Genomic DNA, 20,281 nt, shown 5'->3' with positions numbered 1-20,281 from the left:
GGTGCAAAGGATGATGGCTCACTCAGCCTGCATGAGTGTGTCTGCGTATTAATGCTGTGCGTTGTATGTTGCATTTGAGCCGTGTGAGCTCCACACTAAGCCTGCGAATAGTGATTTTTTAAAATAATTAAATAATCTGATTACTTTCTGATTACTCAATTAAGTGTCTAGTCTATAAATTATCAGAACAAGTGAAAAAGTGGTAAGTATTACCTGAAGAAGTCACCTACAGCAAATGTAAAAGCACCAACCCTGTCCGTGTTAGTTCATTACTACAGATGCGCTAAAGGTATTTTGAGGGGAAGCTCTATGATTTCATGTTCTGGTTGTGTAAATCATCTCAGCTGGCAGCTGCAATGCCTACAGCTAAATCCTTAGGGGCAAATGCACTATTAATTGCTGGGTTTTATCACCGACAGGCTGAGGTTGTTATTCTAACTGCCAAACAACATTACAGAAATTATTCGGACAGAGCTAGACCTTTTGTTAAAGTGCAAGATGCTTTTTGTATCCAAAAACACAAATCTCATCACAAGCATCATATATATTCCCTAGATATATACATGTTGGCATCATTTTAATGCTGTAGCTTATCAGAGTAGAGCTAATTCTAACTATTCTGCACTGTTAGATACTTTAATATATAAAAATGTATCACATATTTACAAACCAACCATCTTTTTTCATGTAAATCTTAATCTGCAAGGTAACTAATACCTATATAAATCCGCCAAATTAATGTTGAGAGAAGCCAATGTTAGCAGCTAACCATTCAAATCAGATAGCTGGTTAGAGTAGGCCTAAGCTACTGTATTCTAACATCAGTCATAATGGTGGTACTTGGTGAATCTTATAGTTTTGGAGGGGATTCATGATGTTTAAGTTTGAGAAACACTGGAACAACACTACGTGCTCAGTAATCAGCCTGTTTCACCTCTGCAGTATCAATCCTCTCCCTCACTGTATGTAGCAGAGCAAATAACTTGAGATTTACAGAGAAACTGCACACATTCGGACACATCGCCTGCATCCCAAAAACACGGGGGACAGCAGTGAACAGACGTTGCCAATTTACACAACCATTATTTGAAAACAGTGATGTAAGAGAGGCAGCTAACAATGTTTGGCAGGTGTCAGAGGAGACAGATGCATGTCAGGAGCTTCCTGCCTGGATCTCCCCTGGTTAATTAACAGTTGCCACATCTGTTCAGCATTGTTATCCGTGTGAGTTTGCATGTTGTGTGCACACGTGTGTGTGTATGTATGTCACTGACACCTACTGAATGTGCCGTTGAATGTGTGACGGAATGGAACTGAACAGAAACCACACCAGTATCTCACTTCATTAAAAGAAGCAAGCCAGACAGCCTCCTGCCATCAATAATCTACTGATGCAGAGGTTCATATTTAAAAAGACACTTTTAATGTTTAATGTCCTTGAGGGTACTTTACACATACTCTCCCCCCGTCTGTTTTCCACAATAACCTCGTCTTCCCCTGGGAAGATAATTAAAATAAAACAATCTCCCTTCTCCTCCTTACCCCTGTGGGCTCATCAGGAGATCAATCAATTGACTATCCAACACGTTTTCAGCCCATTTAGACACTAAGCTATTATCACTTGTATTGACCACATGACGAGGGCTCAGGCTTCTTGCAGTACCATGAGACGGTGTTTACGAGGTGTTGACGAAAACACAGGAAACGCATCCCCGGTGATGAATCGCATGTCCAAGCTGGATGATTGGCTCGGCATTATGGGGGTCAGAGGTCGGGCAAGTAATCAATATTTACAGCTTCGATTTTGGGCGGCGTGACAAAGGACCGCTACAATCATAGGATGCGGCTTCGACAGACACAGGCACCGCTGCCTCCTTTAAATGCATCACATTTATAGAAGATTTGTTAACTATTCTTTTATTTCCATATATACATAGATCATATATTAATGTTTCATCTCATGATTTAAACAAAATGCAAAACACTCTCTGATATTGTCACCAAACCTGACTGACAGGTTAATCAAGATTGAAAATAATCCACATTTTTGCAGACCTTGTATCAGGGATAAGCCAAAGCCTAGTGTCTGACATCAAGTGTAGACCTTTATTCACTGAGTGGAGAGTTCAGGCACTCCACTGTGTCATTAGAGGAGGGAGTCTCTTCTCCCTGAATCCCCACTTTGGTGACAGCTCCAAACCAACTCGCAGCTTAATTAAAATCTCAAGTAAATGAGATGGATATAAACCGGGTGCTACCTTCTTCCATGTATATAGAATAGCATATGTTTTGAGGTGACTGGGTGCATCATTATAGAGCGATATATGCACGAACACCTTCAGCTCCTCATTAGACATGCATATACACTACTGTATGTGTGAAAAGGCAAGTGATGCCAACTTCATCGTCTCCCACACTGGTTATTAGAATTTAAGATTCACTGCTGATTCCGCCCCTCTGCGCTTTGATTAACCCTTCCTGCCACCCCTACGCTGCCTCTACCTCGTCTCCTCTCGTTGCTCTCTGCTCTGGCAGGTGTAGCGTGCACACACACACACACGCACACACTTATTAAGAAATTTTGAGCTTTGCCGGCATAATAACTGTAGTCTTACTTGAATTATTCAACATTCTGCTCTGTTTATAGACGGATAAGTGAATGAATTATAAATCAGTCATTGCTGATGGCTGATCCAACAAATCGCACTGGGCAGTTCACCCGGGAACAAAATTTGAAGGTCATGTAGAGCTTCTGTAGCTGTCGTATCAGCTTCAATGTGAGATTCATGCTCCCAAAAGTGAGTAAATTCCGAGCAGGTGCTCTCTTTTTGTAAAGGAAATCCTCCCATCACTGTTATTTGGCTTTTATCCTGATTAATTAGGATGAGAGTGAGCTTATTTCCCGTGTTGTCTTGACCATGGCAGTGTAGGGTGAAGGTCAGAACTTTTTATTCCAAATGCCTCTCTTAGACTAAAAAGCTGTGATGTTCTTAAATGCAGGAGAACAGCGCTGACAACGCACCCCCACTTCAAGTTATCTTAAAAATCGGATAATTTTGCAGATGCCTGATTCATAGCCCCCACCCCCACATACATACATACTAAGTACCTCCAAAAATAACATCAGAGGGAAGTGAAATCTGAATCAATGGGGCTGTCTCTTATGAGTGAAACTCTCCCGCTGTGAAATGGGCACTCGATTTTACACGACTCAATTCCATTAGGGAGGTGTGAAACTTCTGGTCCAGCGTGTGACACACAGAGGGGTCAGGGTGTCATGAGTGTAGATGGGAACATGACAGGCGACTTGTCAGGGAAAGCAAAGAGGATAGTGGAGGAATGTGTTATAGAGAGAGTGCTGATATGTACTCTATATGTGTATATGTTACTGGCTGAAAAATGTCTGAATTTGTAGGGACATTAAAGCAGCAATATGTAACTTTTTACCTTAAAATAACAGCCTCAAAGTCATTTTGATGGTACAGTGTCTTGTTATGGGGTGAATTGCGTCTGTCTCAGCAACTCGACCCCTCCGCCACTTGTTTCTGCACTATGTAACTTCAGTGAGAGTATAGGACCATGGCGTGACATACATGTCTTTAAAGAATCACCAACATCACTCGGAGTAATCCTCTGGAAACCACGAACGTCTATATGAAATGCAATCTTATTTGATCAGTTTGTAGTTGAGTAATTTCTTTCTGGAGCAAAGTGTCAGTGACTGTGTGACATTACCATCCTTAGAGCCATGCCGCTTACTTGGCAAACAAAAAAAAATCCCCTCACCCCAGTCTGGATTTAATATGTGAATCACAGTTGCTCTCAGACTTGCTTCTATCTCGCATTAATCAGCGGTGAACTCAAGCCCATCCATTTTCGCTGTAGCTCACGAAGACATTTTTCCCTAAAGTAGTGCTGCATGGGTAAATCATTAAGATAAAGGTCTTGTGTACAATACAGACTACAAACTGGGTGAGATGAATTAGTATGCCAAGTGTGATCCATGTCTCCTCAAGCTGTCGGGGACGTTTTATGGACCTTTCCTGGAGAAAGTGCTAGAGGTAAATCATTAGAGAGGAGGAAGTGTTGTGATGTTTTATCAGCCAAGTGTGGTCTGTGGTAACTGCTTCAGCTCCGCTCCGGTATGTTACATCTATTAGTAGCTCATGGTGGACATGACATGCCAATACCATGCCTATTTTTGATGGAAACAACTAGAAAACTTGTACAGTCTCTGTTTTCAGAGTGAGCAAGATTCATCCTACGGGGGAACATGACTGGGAAAAATTGCATGACAACCCATCCAAGGTGGCGTGGCATCATTTCAGTATGGACCCACATAGTCACCCCAAGAGGCTAAAAAAAAAAAAATCCCAAAGTCTGATGATCCGTCCTCTCATGCATCAGTCCAGATCTGCCTTCCCGAGTCAGACGAGCCATGTTTTCTAGGGTGCAGAGAGGTGAATTCTGTGGTTGCATAAGAGGTCTGTCACTCGGGTGCAGCAGACATAACTGACAGCTGGGAGCAGCTTGCTTGTCTCTCAGCAGAGGTGAGAAGTGCTGCTCTTCTCCCCACCGTCGCATTTGCGCCGACTGAGGGATTGAAGGATTACTCCCCTCCGGTGCCGTGAGGTGAGGCAGATTGTGAAGAGGGAAAGAGGAACAAAAGCTTGTTTTTCCTGCCGCGTCAGAAATGAAACCTGTTGGGAGTATTGTGTACAGTGTGTGTGTGTGTGTGTAATGATAATTGGCTTTCATCTGTGAGCATCTCTTTGCGTTTCTGCTTTGCCCTCATATGAGTTCTTTCTTTCTTTCTTTCTCACTTAATAATCCTCTCTATGACTTTCTAAGAAATTCCACCTCAAGCTCTTTTCCAAAATAAGGCATTTTGACCCTTATAACAGAGAAAGGATCTTCTCCGAGGCTGACAACACTGTTTCCTGGTAAATAACATTTGGGACTCATTATGCTTGCAGCTAAGATAAATTCAACAACTTCCCAGCCACTGTTTGTCACTGAGGGATTTAGTTGAAAGTGAGAACAAAAATGTTTTGCCTTCAGGCTACAGCATTTAAAAGAATCAACAACACTCACACATTATTTTTAGCAGAGAATATGCAAGGAAATGCCAAATAGCACGCTGGGGAGGAAAGTGACAGAAAAATGAGGCAAACTGAAAACTATGATGGATTTAGACAATTACAGCAGGGGAAATTGATACTGGTCCCTCAGTGTGTGGAAATCTAATTGTATCAGAGTAAGATGGACAGGCTGACATGTCGGGTCTGGTCACAGATTGGTAGATTTGGCAGCCTTGTATAGAGAGCTGCAATAATCAATTAATTAGTAGTCAATTGTTAAATTAATCACCAATTATTGAAATAGACGTTTAATCAGTTTGAGCGATTTCAAAAAAAGGTGCAAAATGCAAGAAATGACAATGTGTCAAATTCATACTCTGAACAAATAGGGGTGGCATATCGCCAGAGTGACTGCTGCTAACTGTATTCTGTTTATACATCCATGACTGAAGCTGTTATTAGCTTGTTAGCTCAGATATCCATTCAGCTAGCGGGACTATTGGGGGTGTGTCAGTCTTCCAGCACAGGAGCCTTAGGCAGGTGGGGAGAAGGGGGTTTTGAGGCCTTGGGCTAGTTAGTTAGCATGCTAATTTTAGTAGAAATGTATGCAAAACTATGCATAGTGGCCTCGACTTCAAAACTGTTATTTTATCACATTCTGTTGATAATTTTGTTTTTTTAATCTTTTAAACTCAAATTCTTAGACACTGCCCCTTTACAGAAACATCACAATTTTCAGATTTCAGCTTAAATATGAATATTTTCCAGTTTCTTTCCCCCTTTACAATAGTAAACTTAAGACCTTTGGGTTTCAACAGATCAAGACTACTGAGGATGCCATTCTGGGATTTGGGAGTCAACTATCAAAATGTTATAGACCAAACAACTAATCAATTAAATCAAGAAAATAATCATCAAATGAATCAACAATGAAAATAATTGTTTTGCAGTGCAACTTATGGATGGGGTTCAGCACCAAGGACAGCTCCAACCATACCCTGTAGCTACTTTCACATTCAGTGCTCATTAAAGGCAACGTCTGCATTTTCATTTTGTCGACATCAGAAAATCAAAGCAAACAATTAATAGATCCTTCTAGCAAATATTGTCTATGTGCTTATACAATTCATTTTGTTTGTGCCATGAAGCTCAATTAATGTCCTTAAAAAAAACACACCAGTGAGCCACATTTACACACTCCATTATGCTGAACATGGGCACTGTAGTCTATTTTGAGTAAATCCCACACATCTGCTGTCGTGAATACTGACTTGATCTGATGTTGAAAAATAGCAACCATCAATTAAACACATTTTACTCCTGCTTGACTCAATTAAGCTAAACCCTACAAAATCCAGCTATTTCTTTGTAGAAAATAAATGAACTATAAATTTGAGATCTTCTTTTAAAGATTCACATTGTAGGTCTTCAGTATGAATCAGTGGGCTTGAGCCACAGACAGGGTGGAGGCGTTTGTTGACAGTGGGAAACAAAATAAATGTGTATTAATAATGATCCCAGACCCAGTAAAGCTACAGTAGATATCAACTTTCTGCCAAAAACACAGTACTACAGTTCCACCCTCTTGCCAGGATAATAAGAAAAAAGTTTAACTTCACCCAAAATAAAAAGATAATTCTATCACTGTCACTATCACTATCCACTCACCTACATGCTGATTAAAAGTTAGGTAAAGTTTTGTAGTCCACAAAGACTAGTAGTCCACTTTCTGGAGCATTTTTGTTTTTTGGAAAAACAAAAATGAAAGAAATGGTTCTATATAGCTTGTCCAGGGCAATTTGACACATTGTCTTGTATCTGTTGTAGAAAGATGGATGTCGATTTGTGCCCCGCAGAGCTAGACAAATATAAGACAAGCATCGGGAGTCTTCTCAGTAATTGCCAGTTACCTTTTAGAGAGCCCTGCTGAGCTACTCTTGATTCATTTTATAAAAGAGTCTCTTCCACAGGAGGGGCATTCAGCTTACCTTGGAGCTTTGTGAACTACAAGTGACATACAGTGAGGAGATGTGTTACAGTAGAGAGAGAAAATGGAGAAGTTAGAAAAGACAAGTAACTATGTTATTTGATTTTTATGCTTTGCTTGTGTCTCCATGCATGTTACAAATCCATCTTTACTAACCAGCGGACTGCGAGTGTGAAAAACACTTCAGAGGCCCTTTTCACTCAGAGAGCAAAAGGCTGAATTTTTGCAGGAGCCTTTTACACCCACCTGATACATTTCACAATGCTGCTTATGACCTCCTGATCATTCTATTCTGAATGTGATGCCTTTTGCTAATTGGCTCTAATTGGTTTTGTTATTATTTAGCAGTCTCTAATAAAAAAGATCAAGAGCTGTAACTGTGTGAAAATTGATTTTGTTCACTTGCACCTTCCAATGAATCTTTACATCTTCAGAGTGGAGTTGACGCAGTAATTCATTAGGAAAATGTTTTACTCATAAAAGAGTTGTAGAAGTGAAATCACATCCACTTAACCTGCTTTGGTCTAAATGTCACTGACAAAAATGCACCACGTGTCCATGTAAGATCTGTTATTTTTCCTCTTAGTAAGAACTTGTCAGATATGTAACATGATAAGATCTACATGGAATTAATACGATCAGGCACGGTCTTGTTTCTCGCTCTTTTTGAATGAATTTCTCCCTCCTTTTGATCCCATTTATAGGTAGATTTTATAATCAAATGCAATTTGCAGTGGGGTTATATTTCCAATTCTGACTCTGCATCTAAAGCCGAGCAAGGCATCGCTGCAGCTCTGTAATCCTGAGAACATGCCGAGGCTTAAACAAGATGAGGCTACAATAAACAAGAGGGGGTAGAAAACACAGGATCTCACTGCTGCTTTGAAGTGGGAAACCGGATCAAATCCCCATACGAAGCAAATTGCCTTTCTTTCCCACCAACTAAAAGGGATCAAAACTCCTAAAAATAACAACTCGCTGACTCCCTGTGTCTCTGTTTATCTTCCATGGGAAGACAAACACCAGGGATCATCATGTTTTCCTACTCAACAAACTCCCTGTCTCGCAATTTCTCAAACACACTGTTGACGTGAAACTTGACGTGTATGTTTACAGAAACTGGGTGTCACATCTGTTTGCTCACAACAGTTTGGTTCGCTCTGTACTTGTGAATTTATGTTAAGTAAAAACTCTGCAGTCTTAATAACATCCCTCGAAAAATGCCACACTAATACTGACCTACAATGCATTATTTCTTAGGAAAGAATCCTCGTGAGTTGAGGTCGACTTCACTTGTACCAGAACCATTTAACATGAAACCACGCAGAAGAGAGTAGAAGCCTTGAGTATAACAACATAATCATTCATGTCACGCAGCTACGTACAGCACCGTAATTAAATAATAAGTCAATATGACAAAAGAGCAGACTTAGCACTGAACTTTATGAGTTTTGTACTTTTTCATCCATTTAGAGGTAAATGAAGGGGGCGAAGATAGCTGATGAAGGTCTCTGCTTTGCTTCACTAGGCCTAAATGTACATCAGGCCTGCAGACACGGTGTTATAAGAGACATTACATAAGTAAATAAATCAACTGCTCATCCACCCACAAACTCATCCAACCTACTCACAGGACTATACAATGGCTAGATACTTGAGCTCAACACACACACACACACGCACACACACACAGGCAGCCCATGTGAGTATGCCTCCCAAGAGTATAAATGATCTAATGTTGCCCTTCATGTAACAGTGTTAACTTTGGAACTTTTAACAGTTTTTTGTTTTTTTTTGATATGTTAATTTACCTCGGTAGCTGGAGGGGGTGGGCATGGGTGGAGGAATAAGTCAAGATAAACTTATACAAAGAGTGTCAACTGAGCTCAGACACATTGGTGAGTCAGTAACTGACAGGCACTAACTGTACGTGATGAGGGAGGGGAAGCAGTGAAATTAACAGTTTTCATGGACCACATGGCTGACATTTTCCTCTGACTTCATGCTCAGGGTGGGAAGCTGTAATGCTGTAATGATGTTATGCTGTTGTGTTGAGACATCAGGCAATATTTCCAGGCAAAACTGCATAGTTGATAACCCGATAGCTAACGTTAGCATTCAACCACTTTGTAGTTAGTACCATTGGATTACATTCGGTACATTTCACTTCCAGTGTTAAATAAATGTATTCAAATTGATATTTTAAACCCTAATGTACGCCTTATCATATTGTGTAGCAAACACTATCAAGCAGTAGTGTGGCTGGGAAGTGGCTAAATGCTAACATTAGCTGATGTCTAACGGAAGACCTGGAACACAGCAGAACAACACTTGAGCTTCCCACCCTGAGTATTATGTAAGAGGAAAATGGCCACCATGTGACAACGGGTGGGTCTATGGGTGACTGGATCAATGGGAAGCTAATCACATTTAAAACTGCTAACGTGTTGACCACTCTGGTCAGCATCGAACACTGAAATCTCAAAAAGGTGAAAACAAACAAACCAACCACATAAAATGGTTAGTTAGGACAGCTGCACTGATTTTACACATCAAAGTGTATCTACAGGTCTTGTGGAGTAGAGCATGGATACCCCGTCTGAATCTGTTGGGACCAGTGCTGCATACACTTGGAACAGTTAAAGTTGATACAGTTAGACCTGAAGGTCAGTTTAAGGTTTTTATTTCAAGCATTGGAATGTAACTGTTTTAACTATGTGCTGTCCTGTATGGTTGTCTTCCATTTATCTTTTCTGCACCTTTGTTTTATCTGGGCTTTGTCATATTTGTTTGCGTGCAGTTTCTTATCATCTTCAAGCACTTCTTTCCGTTTTATTTGTATTCTATCATATTGCTTCTTATTCATTATCATTTTTATGTATCACTTCCGTTTACTCTCTCTCAGATTATGTTTGTTGTTTCTGTTTGTTATCAAATTTCTGTACCTACTGTTTTTTTTTGTGTGCGCTCGACATCACTGACAATGAGGGCTTGGCCTCAATGATTTTTCGAGATTGAAATAAAAGGTTGAACGAATGATTGAAAATGACTGTGTTGGGGCTATATACTCCCAAAACGAAACCAAGGTTATTTTCTATTTTCTACATTGTACATGTCTGTAATCAGGGTAAACAGGCATAACACACATCAAGATCATGTTGGGTACTACTCTCTTCAACTCTGTCAGATGGAAGTGTGAAGTTAGAAAGAGATGTGCTTATCAGACTGTTCATTTCTGCTTGAGTCTAGTGGCTCAAGGTTAAATTAGCTGTTAAGAGCATCACCCATTCTCCAAATTGCCAACCAAACTGTGGATAGTCAGACTGGATTGTGGGTAATAGTGGTGCCAGGTTTTGGCCAGGAAAAATAATATATTGAATAAATAATGTAATTGATTTTGATTTCTTTGACTTCAAAAACTGTCTTTAGTGAGCGTGTCAGTGTTAGAGCAGCGAAATACCAAACCGTCAGTATACTTAACACTACTCGGAAAGTGCCAACAAAAACTGATTACAGTACATGTGATAAAAGTAGGGTTTGCTGCAATGTTCTAGTATTAAACCAATTTATGTCGTACAAAATATCTGACAAGAACAGTGATAAAGATATTATCAACTATGTGCCTGGACATGTGTCAGTTTTAGGGCAATTTACTAACCTGTCAGAAAAAACAATGTTAGGGTGAAATCTAAAAGTTCAGCTGACACCCAAGGTCGTTATTGTATCTGATTTATCCTGTGCACAAGGTCACTGTAGAGCCAGAGGGACGTAACTGTCTCTATTTGTCTCCCTGGGGCTTAGTGTCACTCTGAATGATTTCCTGTCCCCGTGTCTGAGACAGACAGACATACCTGAGTGTGATCGTTAAGAAAGATGGACAAATTCTTTCCCGGCTACCCATGTGGGACCATAAAACTGGCGCAAGAGAGATTATCACCCAGAGAGACAAAAAAACTAAAGCATGTCAAACTAATTTAAGAAATCAATATCCTATCTTGTGAGACTTCTAAGACAAGAAATATTCATAGCTCTGGGGCACATAAAGACACTGAATAGCTCCCATTAGTGCATATGGCCCCGTTTTACGAAAGGTGTTTTTGTGTTAGTGATTGCGTGTATGTGTATTAATGTTTGATGCGTCCATTGATTTAAACTCACCCTGAAGTCGATGCCCACAGTGGAGATGAAGCTGCCTGCCAAGAAGGCTCCATCTTTGAAGCGGACCAGGAGGCATGTTTTCCCCACACCAGAGTCCCCAACCAGCATCACCTGCACAGGGAAACCAAGAGAGAAAACTCAGCCAGGCTAAAACTAAGAACAGAGAGTACAACCAGAGGTGTGAGGGGTAAAACTTCAGACTATCTGACTGATCGCAGAAGGTAAATGTCAGACAGCACATTTGAATCAATCAGCTAAATTAGTCCTGGCATTTTGGTGTTCGGCCAGTAAAGATGGTGTACGTGAATGAGTGTGCGACTGCTCATCAGCGGGTGAACCTTGTCTGTAGGTGTGCAAATGTACGAAAGCATCTTAAAAACAGATGCAAAAAGAGACACACACTGGCTTTGTTCCTGCTAAACACACACAGATCGTGCGTTTCTCTTTTTATTCAGAGCCGTGATGAAATTAATAGTTTGATGTGATTACTCTTATCAGGTTAGCTGAGAGACTCTGAGCCCAAGACCATGGAAATCAAAAGGTGCCTCTTGGGTGCAGAGAGGAAGCAGCAGAGAGGAGATGAAAGACAGAGGAAGAAGAATGAAGGGATGTAACAAGGTCATGTTACGGATATATGACGTGGCAACAGGTAATATTTGCTGTCATTGCAAAGTCAACCAGATCGCTAATGATAGCAGCCAGAAAAAAAAAGATAGATTTTTGTTTTGTTCCTGGCTTCCTTGTGGCTCCTTGTGTTTTTTGGCTGCTAGTATTAGCTAGTGTTAGTGTTACAAGCATGGCTAATGCTAGCAGTCTGGCTGTTGTTCAAAGCAAGAAACAGTAACAAATAATCACAAATCAGCCTGGTGAAAGTGAAGGTTCTGGGGCGTCAATACAAATGTGGACGATGTCATGATTTTTAGTTGCAAAACCAATATTTACCTCATAATTATAAGTTTAAGCCAAAAAGTCTATTTCCACGTGAACCCCTTCATCCACCAGGACAAATCCAACCCAGTGGCAGAATGAACAGCATAGTGAGAGCGAGGGCGAACCAATAAAAATTTGGACAATAACTTTTTTCTATAGTTGATGAACTTTGGAATCAATATTTACCTCACAGTTATAAGTTATGGCAAAAATAGTTGCCCATTTCCAATTTCTTCCTTAATTTTCTCAGTAAGTTCCTACCCAGTGGCAAACGGGAGAGCATTTTGAAAGCGAGGCTTGTAGGGAACCAATATAGATCAGGAATAAGCCGTTTTTCTGTCGTCATTAAACTGTGCAATCAATATTTACCTCATAATGGTAAGCTTAAGCCCAAAAGTTTTTTATTTCCACCTTCAATTTGTCTTTTTTTTATTTTTATTTTTTTTACCTCAGTATCTCATCTCTTCTTTCATGCAGCTCAGCACGAGCTAAATATTTACAGAGTGTGCAGGAGGAGGCCCCTGGCCTCTCCCTGGCCTTAGGTTGATATAAATAAAATGCAATCAATTTCCTTGCTGATTCAATGCAGAGTAACGATCAGGGCAAGCAGTGAGTTGGGTTGAAACACAGCACAGTGCCTTAGAAATCAGAAAGAGGGATGCAGGTGGGATCTTTTGATCCAATCTTGCAAAACTAAACATCACAACTAGATCCATGCATAAAAAAATGGCACTAAACAAACTAAAACTGTTAATGAAACAGGAATATACAGTTCTTAATGGATGGGTTTGGATGGAACAATCAAACCAATTGTTCTGCAAAAACAAGCCACCGTGCTCCACTCACATCAAACAGCTGCTTCAAAAAAACAGGGAGTAGGTGGCACAAGTCCCTTGAAGCGATGCTGGGAGTACGCACTGAGAGCGTCTGTGGGTGTGAGTCTGTGTTTGTGTTGCAGTGAAGTGACAGCTCTCCACTCACACAAGTGCCTCACATTATGGGGAGGTGGAGCGCGCCAGCCAACTGCTCGCTGTTGTTTTAACGCGAACCTCGCTGCTGCCGAGACGAACCGGTGGCGCATGTGATTTGTTTGTAAAAGACCTCAAAAGAATATTTTCTGTTCTTTCTTTCTTTCTTTTTTTTAATGGCCAGAAACAGGGGTCTTCTCTTAGTCAGCGTCATAGTCCCCTGTTAGCAGTATTTACGTGTCTGTGTGTGTCTGTGTGTGTGTGTGTGTGTGTGCGCGCGCGCCTTTACAGGTTATCGATCGGTGTATTGACACAGCTGTTGTCAGGAGCTCGCTCATGTTTAATGGATGAAGGTGGTAGTAAAACGGTTGGCAGTGACGAGAATAAATAAGAACACACACAGGGTTGTTGTGAATTTTCTTCTGAAGGGGAAACAAAAAACACAAATAGGACCCAGTGTGTGGGATCTTTTACACCGTGTATAGTTCACTGACCTTTGTGGTTGCTGTTCATCAACAGGAACCCTCTCCTTTAGTATTTGTTGGTGTAACATGATCAAACCAAGACCACTTTTTTACACGAGTTGCAGTTTGCACATGCACGGATCTTACCTTGAAGGCGATGTCGTAAAACTCGCTGCTGTTGCTGACGGACGGTCTGCTGGGATGGACCACACCGTTCATCTGAACGATGCCCGGGCTGCTCCGCGCAGCTTTCCCGATACCTTTCCCGGTCGGGCTGCCCGCAGACGGGCTGCTGGTCGCTGCTTTGCCTTTGGCAGCCTTCTTGCGAGACATTTCTCCCCCCCCAAAAAAAAGAAAAAGAAAAAAAAAGAAAAGTACCTTCGGGGATTCGAGCTGAAGCAGAACAACACCGACACAATCTCGGATGTCGATTCCGCACAGAAGCCGAAAAAGTTGCAGCGGCTGAGAAGTTAAATGAGCGGATTGTTTTCACCTGCGGGCTGCACGCATGTTCCTCGGCGCCTCTCCACTCTCAAAGTAAGGCTGCGATTGTCCTCGAAATGCAAAGAGCGCTCCCGCTTCCGTGATCGTTGAGCCGCTTCCTGCTCCTGACAGCTCTCCGTGCAGGACAGCAGCCTCAGCACTGCGCGCTGTGGCCGCACCACTTACATGTGATGTGGCACAAAACTCCACCTTGAGCAAACAACAGGCAGGAGGACAGTCGGAGGGAACGCCTCAGACCTTCATCTTCCATAACGTTATGGATTTATTGTGGTAACTTGAGTGACTCATCTGCCGACAAGGTAACTGTATGACCTGTGCAGAAGGACTGTCTGGTCATCATGGGGTTGACTGAGGGCGCAGCACGCTGTCCGTGGTGCTGAAAACAAAAACAGCTGCGCAAACACTGGATCATGAGCAAATTATCCCCCCTAATTAAGTTTGGCATTTGATGAAATTTGATGGAAGGCCATTTCCAGTAGTGCAAGAAAAATAATAAGAATGAAATAAGATGGGCACTTTGCCTTGATTAGACACAAATATTCCCATGGTAACCAATGAGATTAAAAAGAAATGAAAATAGATGCATCATGACTTTTTCTCATATCATTTTTTACCCCATTTCATTTTTTTTAAAATCTCTGATTTTTGTTGTAAATGATGACATAAACATAAGATAAAAAGTCATGATTGTGAGGTCTCATAATCATTACTTTTTAATCTCATGTTTATGTCATTCCGACTTTACGACAACTCAACTCGTCCTAATCATGTCTTTTTAATCTAATTAATATGACTTTTAATTGAATAATTTGGACTTTTGTATTTCATATTCAAGACTTAGATTAGTGTATTTTATAACTGTAATTCACCATGAGAATATTAATTTTTTCATCAAACCCAGTTTTCATTGTATTGTTTTACTCTAACTGGCGACAGTGGGCTTCCATACATCTTCTTTTTCTGTGGTTCTGTTATTATACTATTATATTGTTGTATTTTCTCTATTTCCTGGCAAACAAATCTGGTTTATGGAATCAAACGAGTGTGTTTTAAACCTTTAAAGTGAGATATTCATATACTGCAGACCAACTCCTACTTCAGTACAACATCATTTTTGTTGTTTAGTATTCTGTCAAAATAAGAGTCCTATGTGAATGTTTTTATGTATTATAATGAAGATGAATTACTTGATTTAATTGTGACTTATTCATGTGTGGCTCAAGAATATCTTCATTAATTAACCTCATGCCAACTTGACTTAATTACATGTCATCAGTCGCCATCAAAACATCTTCAGTGTGACTTACAGTTTATGAATGCAATGCAGCTGTTATCAATACATATAACACCACAGTTTGTTGTGATGTTTACAGCTCAATGGTATAGAGAATTATTAAACAAATCACATGATTTGATGTGTGATATGTTAAAAATTAGGAGCAGAACAAATTAATTAATTCAGTCAGTTATTTATATCTGAGCAGCTGGAGGCCAAGACGTGATGTGCCGAATACACGCAGCTGGTTAATGTATGTGATCAAAGTAATGATTCCTTTTGCATGAGGACTGTTGATGTCATGTGGAGAAAAACAACCAGCAGCCACCTGTAGAATGAGCTGGAGATGTGATTTTGGTACTGCACCACAAGAGGGCGACATAAGAATATGAGATGGAAAGTCACAGATAAAACAGGAAGAGTAAAGTTCAGCTATCCCTGAAATCAATAAGAACTGTCAGGGGGAGGCTCACTCTAGTTCTGGAGTAGTATGAAACAATATGAAGTGCGTATCACAGATTTGATTTGCGTCCACGGTGGGTCTTTGTCGTCAGTGGTCGGCCTCTTCATAGGCTGCTGTTGTTTTCCAGCTTCCTGCAGCCTCCATCAACAAGCTGGTTGTGATCAGAGCACAACAGTAAAAAAAACAGATAAATAAATAAACATTGTCCCTGGCCTCTCTGTGATTCTAACACACACCCGTTATAATTCATAACATAACTCAAAGGTCTCTCTGTAACATGGAGGAAGTCACTCTGTGGCAATGTCCACATATTGTTTACATTTGCAACAAAGAACAGCAGCATATTGTAATTAGACCCTGATCCTCTGCGGCCAGTAATGAGATGCTGTTGTTTCCCAGCTCTGTAATCTAGTTTGTTATGCAATATGAAATTTGTGTATGATACTGACTGCCCCTCTGATCCAGTGCCAGGCTGTCCAGGCTCATTAGAATATGCTCACAGATCACAGCCCAGGGACCTTGTTTGCTCCCCACAACAGGCGTCTGAAGTGAGCTTGTGTTACCTCTGACCTTTTACGATGTGTAGCATGAATAATACCAGGCTAAACTCTTAAAGAGGCAGCACCATTTAATATTCACATGAAACAGAAACAGATCCAACCCAGGAATAAACAGCGGGGCAATAAACAGGTTGTGAGACACGTCCAAGGGTCCGTGTGGTTTACATTTGACATGAAAATAAGATTTGAGCTTAATGTAACATCAAAGTACCGAGCTATTCTACTTTTATGTTGCCAAATATTAAAGTGCAAGAGGAAATTACAGCCCACTCGCCATAATTAAATGTTGACATCGTACTATCATCAAAACCACACATGCATTACATTTGGTATTACACCTCTCGTAGCAGCTGCCAAGCAAGAGACCACTGTTCAATAAGCTGATTCAACAGCTGTAAGCCCCAAAACGTTGGATGATTTTAATGAGATGTCAGGACACTTTCCAGCCCTGTTTGTGGTGACAGAACCAGGAAAGCCAAAACATAATCTTCTCTTAACCCTTTACGCTACAGCCCAGTCACGAGGATATAATGTTAGTACTTTCTGCAAACCACAAATATATATATATATATATATATATAGATATATATATATATATATATATATATATATATATATATATATATATGGTCATATTAGATGGTTATTAGTAGACTTGCACATCTGAGGTCGGTGGGAAGGTGGTTGCATGATTAGTCACAAGGTTTCCAAGCGGTGACTACTGTATGAGTCTGTAGGGGTATTTTTAGCCGTTTTTGTGGTGATCAAATTTATTTATTTATTTATTTTTTTGATGGGAAGTTGGACCATCTCCAGCCATCTTTCTGTAGCGAGCAAAATTGGGTGTTTTGCACGGGAAGTTGATCGTCAGCTAATTTTGTGGCGACAAAACACTCCTTTTTTTTCCCCCCATGAAGTGAAAGCTTCTCCAGACTGCACCAAAACAGGTATTTTAAGCCAAGCAGTGATGATTTCCGAACCCTAACCAAGTGGTCCAAACCAACCAGACATAACCAAACTAACCAAACATTAACATTCTAAAATTGAGCCATTCGAAGATGCAACATGAAGAGGAGTGAAGTGTCAAAATAATAAATGTATAATTTCAACATATTGGTTTTGAAATGACTGTGCATTGACCTTTCGGGGTCACCTATTTGACCCCAGAGCGCCACAGTTCAGGGATACTGAGCAATTTGGTTGCAAACCCACAGACAGCTGAAGCCTCTGCTTTCTTTCCCCAAATCTGCAGCCTGTCAGCATTTTTCCACACACCACACATCTCAGTGTGGCGTAAGGAGTGGAGTGTCATTGGTCTGAGGGAATACAGACCCCCAAATCCAGCGAGCCCCCCCTTGCACAACTCCACGCCCCCAACAGCTGAGATTCGTTCTACCCTTAAAGCAGCTGTCTACTGCCGCAACAGCTGGGCATTTTGGAGGGAAGAGGGGACCTGGATCGAGAGGGTCGCTGGAATCTGTCCCTGGTTTCAGATAAATTAACAGCCTTGTCGTGATGAGTTAAATATGCCAAAAGACGGTACTGTACATTTCCCGGCAATAACGTGCGCTTTATGCTTGCGTGCGTGCCAACATACATGTGGCAGCACAGGCACAAAACAGAGTCTATAAATACAAAACTGTGGAGGCAGTTGAGCGAAATCCTATCAAGCAAATGTACTTTTTTTTTTTTGGTGCTGTTTTTCTAGTGTGGCGCACTGTAAAGTAAATGCGTGACTCAGCTGTCAAGAATGCGATGAATCACATTATTTCAACATGTTAATTAGGGGCAAATTACAGCTGCCTTTTCCTGGGTGAAGGCATCCTGAGAGCTGTGCAATTTCCATGACAATAAGTCAAACAGCCTGGAAAGTGCAGGGGGACTCCAAGTGCAATTCACTTGGTCAGGAGCTCGAAAAAACATTGTGATTGGGAACATAAGGCAGACAGAAGTGTGTGCCCAGTCTGGTAAGGTCATAGCGGCCTCAGGGTCACATCACTCTGCAGGCACACCCAAAGGCCAGGCATTTGTCAGTTTACCCAGGGTCAGGTGCCCCGAACGTGGGCTGGGTGGCGTGCAGCAGCCTGGCCAGTCGCTCAACCAGCGTCACAGCAACTGTTGATCTCTTGGATGCTCTTTCTCTCAGCTGCCCCCGCGGCCCGAGTGCTGTGAGGAGGGGCGGAGAGCGGGGTGGGGTGGGGGGGTGGGGGGCATCTTGCCAGTCGCCATCTCTGTTTTTCAGGCCTTGGCGAGAGCAGCCATCAGTGGACTGGTACTGCCTGGCACTTATTCGCTCCCCGAGGCTTCTTAAATGAGAAAAACATTGTGTGTGTGTGTGTGAGAGAGAAAGAGAGAGAGAGAGAGAGAAAAAAATGAGTGACATTGGTGCTGCTTGTTTATAGCCTTTGAAAAGTTGGTCCATTTATTACTTTAATCATTGAATGATGTTTATTGCAATACGGTGGTCCCACATTTTTCTTATGACACCTTCAAGCAGATTTAAACAATAATTTTCTATCAGATAACAGTGAAAACACTGTGACAAATGAACGGGGGTCGGCTGTAAGTAATAAATCTGTGGAGGGTTACGAGCTGAATATGCAACTCAACAGCTTTTAAGGGCTTTCAGTCAGTTCCAGCTCATTGTTTCGTGAGCTGGCTGCAGCTGGTTGGTTGGTTCACTCTCACCACTCTCAGCATCAATGCAACTTCAGCAGGCAGCTGTTTTTGGCAAATGAGCTTTAAAATCCCACTCTCAGCTACCTGCTCAGAACCAAACAGCAGGCAGACACAGTTAGCGGCGAGCTGGTGGACATAATCAAGCCTTTAACAGCCAAAGAGACAGATATACCTCCGCTTTTGTGTTGGAGACCAGCAAAGGAGATTAAAGAAGGACTTCGTGGAATTCATCAGGTGGCTAGAATTAACTGCTGAATTATAATTTAGCTCCATGAATGCGAAATGTGCATAAACCACAGATTACAAAAAAACCTAACTTAAAATGCGATGCTTTGTCGGTGTTGTTGGCCCAAAAAATGACTGATGTTAGCCTTCAAAAGCAATGTGCTTTTGAAAGGGCAATGTGCAAGAATTGTAGTTGAAACGTTCAAAAATGATCAACAGAATGTGAAAAAGTACCAGTTTTGTTGGTATGATGTGTTTGTGTTGCGTGACAGCGATATCTCTTGAAATTATCAAATTTAACCAGCTAGTCCCTGCATGGGCAAACATCTCTGCTTACAGTGAAAACACAAACACTCCTCTGGTCCCTGAGCTCCCAGACCAAACTACCTAGCTGCACAGCTAACTGAGCTAACAGCTACAGTTAGCAACACTTACTGTGGTGAAATGCTGCCCCTTATTTGTTTTGTTGACAGGTGGCCAGTTCTTACATATTGCAACTATATTGCAACCACCGTGCCATTTATTTATTTGGCACAACAGCTAAACTTCCCGCGGTCCAAAGGGGAAAAACAAAACAAACAAACAAACAAACAAAAAGATTGAATTATGTGAATCAAAAGCAAGAGAAAATGTTATTACGAACATATTCATATACATATGTGTATATGACACAGATAGTGAAATAACATAATTATCAGGGATGCAGCACACTGCGATCATCATAAAAGTATCATAAAATAACCTGCCAGGAAATAATATGGATCAACACATACCCCACTATACACTTGTCATAAATTATATGAATGAGACGATCAATATTTGCATAGCAGAACTACATGTTTTCTTTAATCCACGTCTTTTAAACAACTCAGGACCCCTTAGATTTATCAGGAGAGGAACCACTGCAGCAAAAGATCAAAAATGGAACGTGTAAATGCAGCATCATTGCTGCAACTGGAAGAGTTTGGTTTTAATTTGATGTAGTT

The 20,281-nt window shown here is 41.1% G+C and overlaps 1 protein-coding gene across 1 annotated transcript in view; it reads right to left on the bottom strand.

Moving 5' to 3' along the window:
* Positions 1-15,388, bottom strand: part of LOC119013455 (ras-related protein Rab-26-like) — a 60,076-nt gene extending 44,688 nt beyond the window's left edge. Inside the window, exons 1-2 of the mRNA XM_037087999.1 lie at positions 13,736-15,388; positions 11,227-11,337 (exon numbers count right to left, since the gene is read on the bottom strand). Of these exons, the coding sequence (XP_036943894.1) occupies positions 11,227-11,337; positions 13,736-13,921 (297 nt within the window). The 5' untranslated portion in view covers positions 13,922-15,388. The remainder of the gene's footprint in view (positions 1-11,226; positions 11,338-13,735) is intronic.
* Positions 15,389-20,281: the final 4,893 nt, after the last annotated feature.

Source organism: Acanthopagrus latus, chromosome 23 (assembly GCF_904848185.1).
Source record: "Acanthopagrus latus isolate v.2019 chromosome 23, fAcaLat1.1, whole genome shotgun sequence".
NCBI classification, from domain to species: Eukaryota; Metazoa; Chordata; class Actinopteri; order Spariformes; family Sparidae; genus Acanthopagrus; species Acanthopagrus latus.
This window is presented reverse-complemented; position numbering and strand designations above follow the sequence as displayed.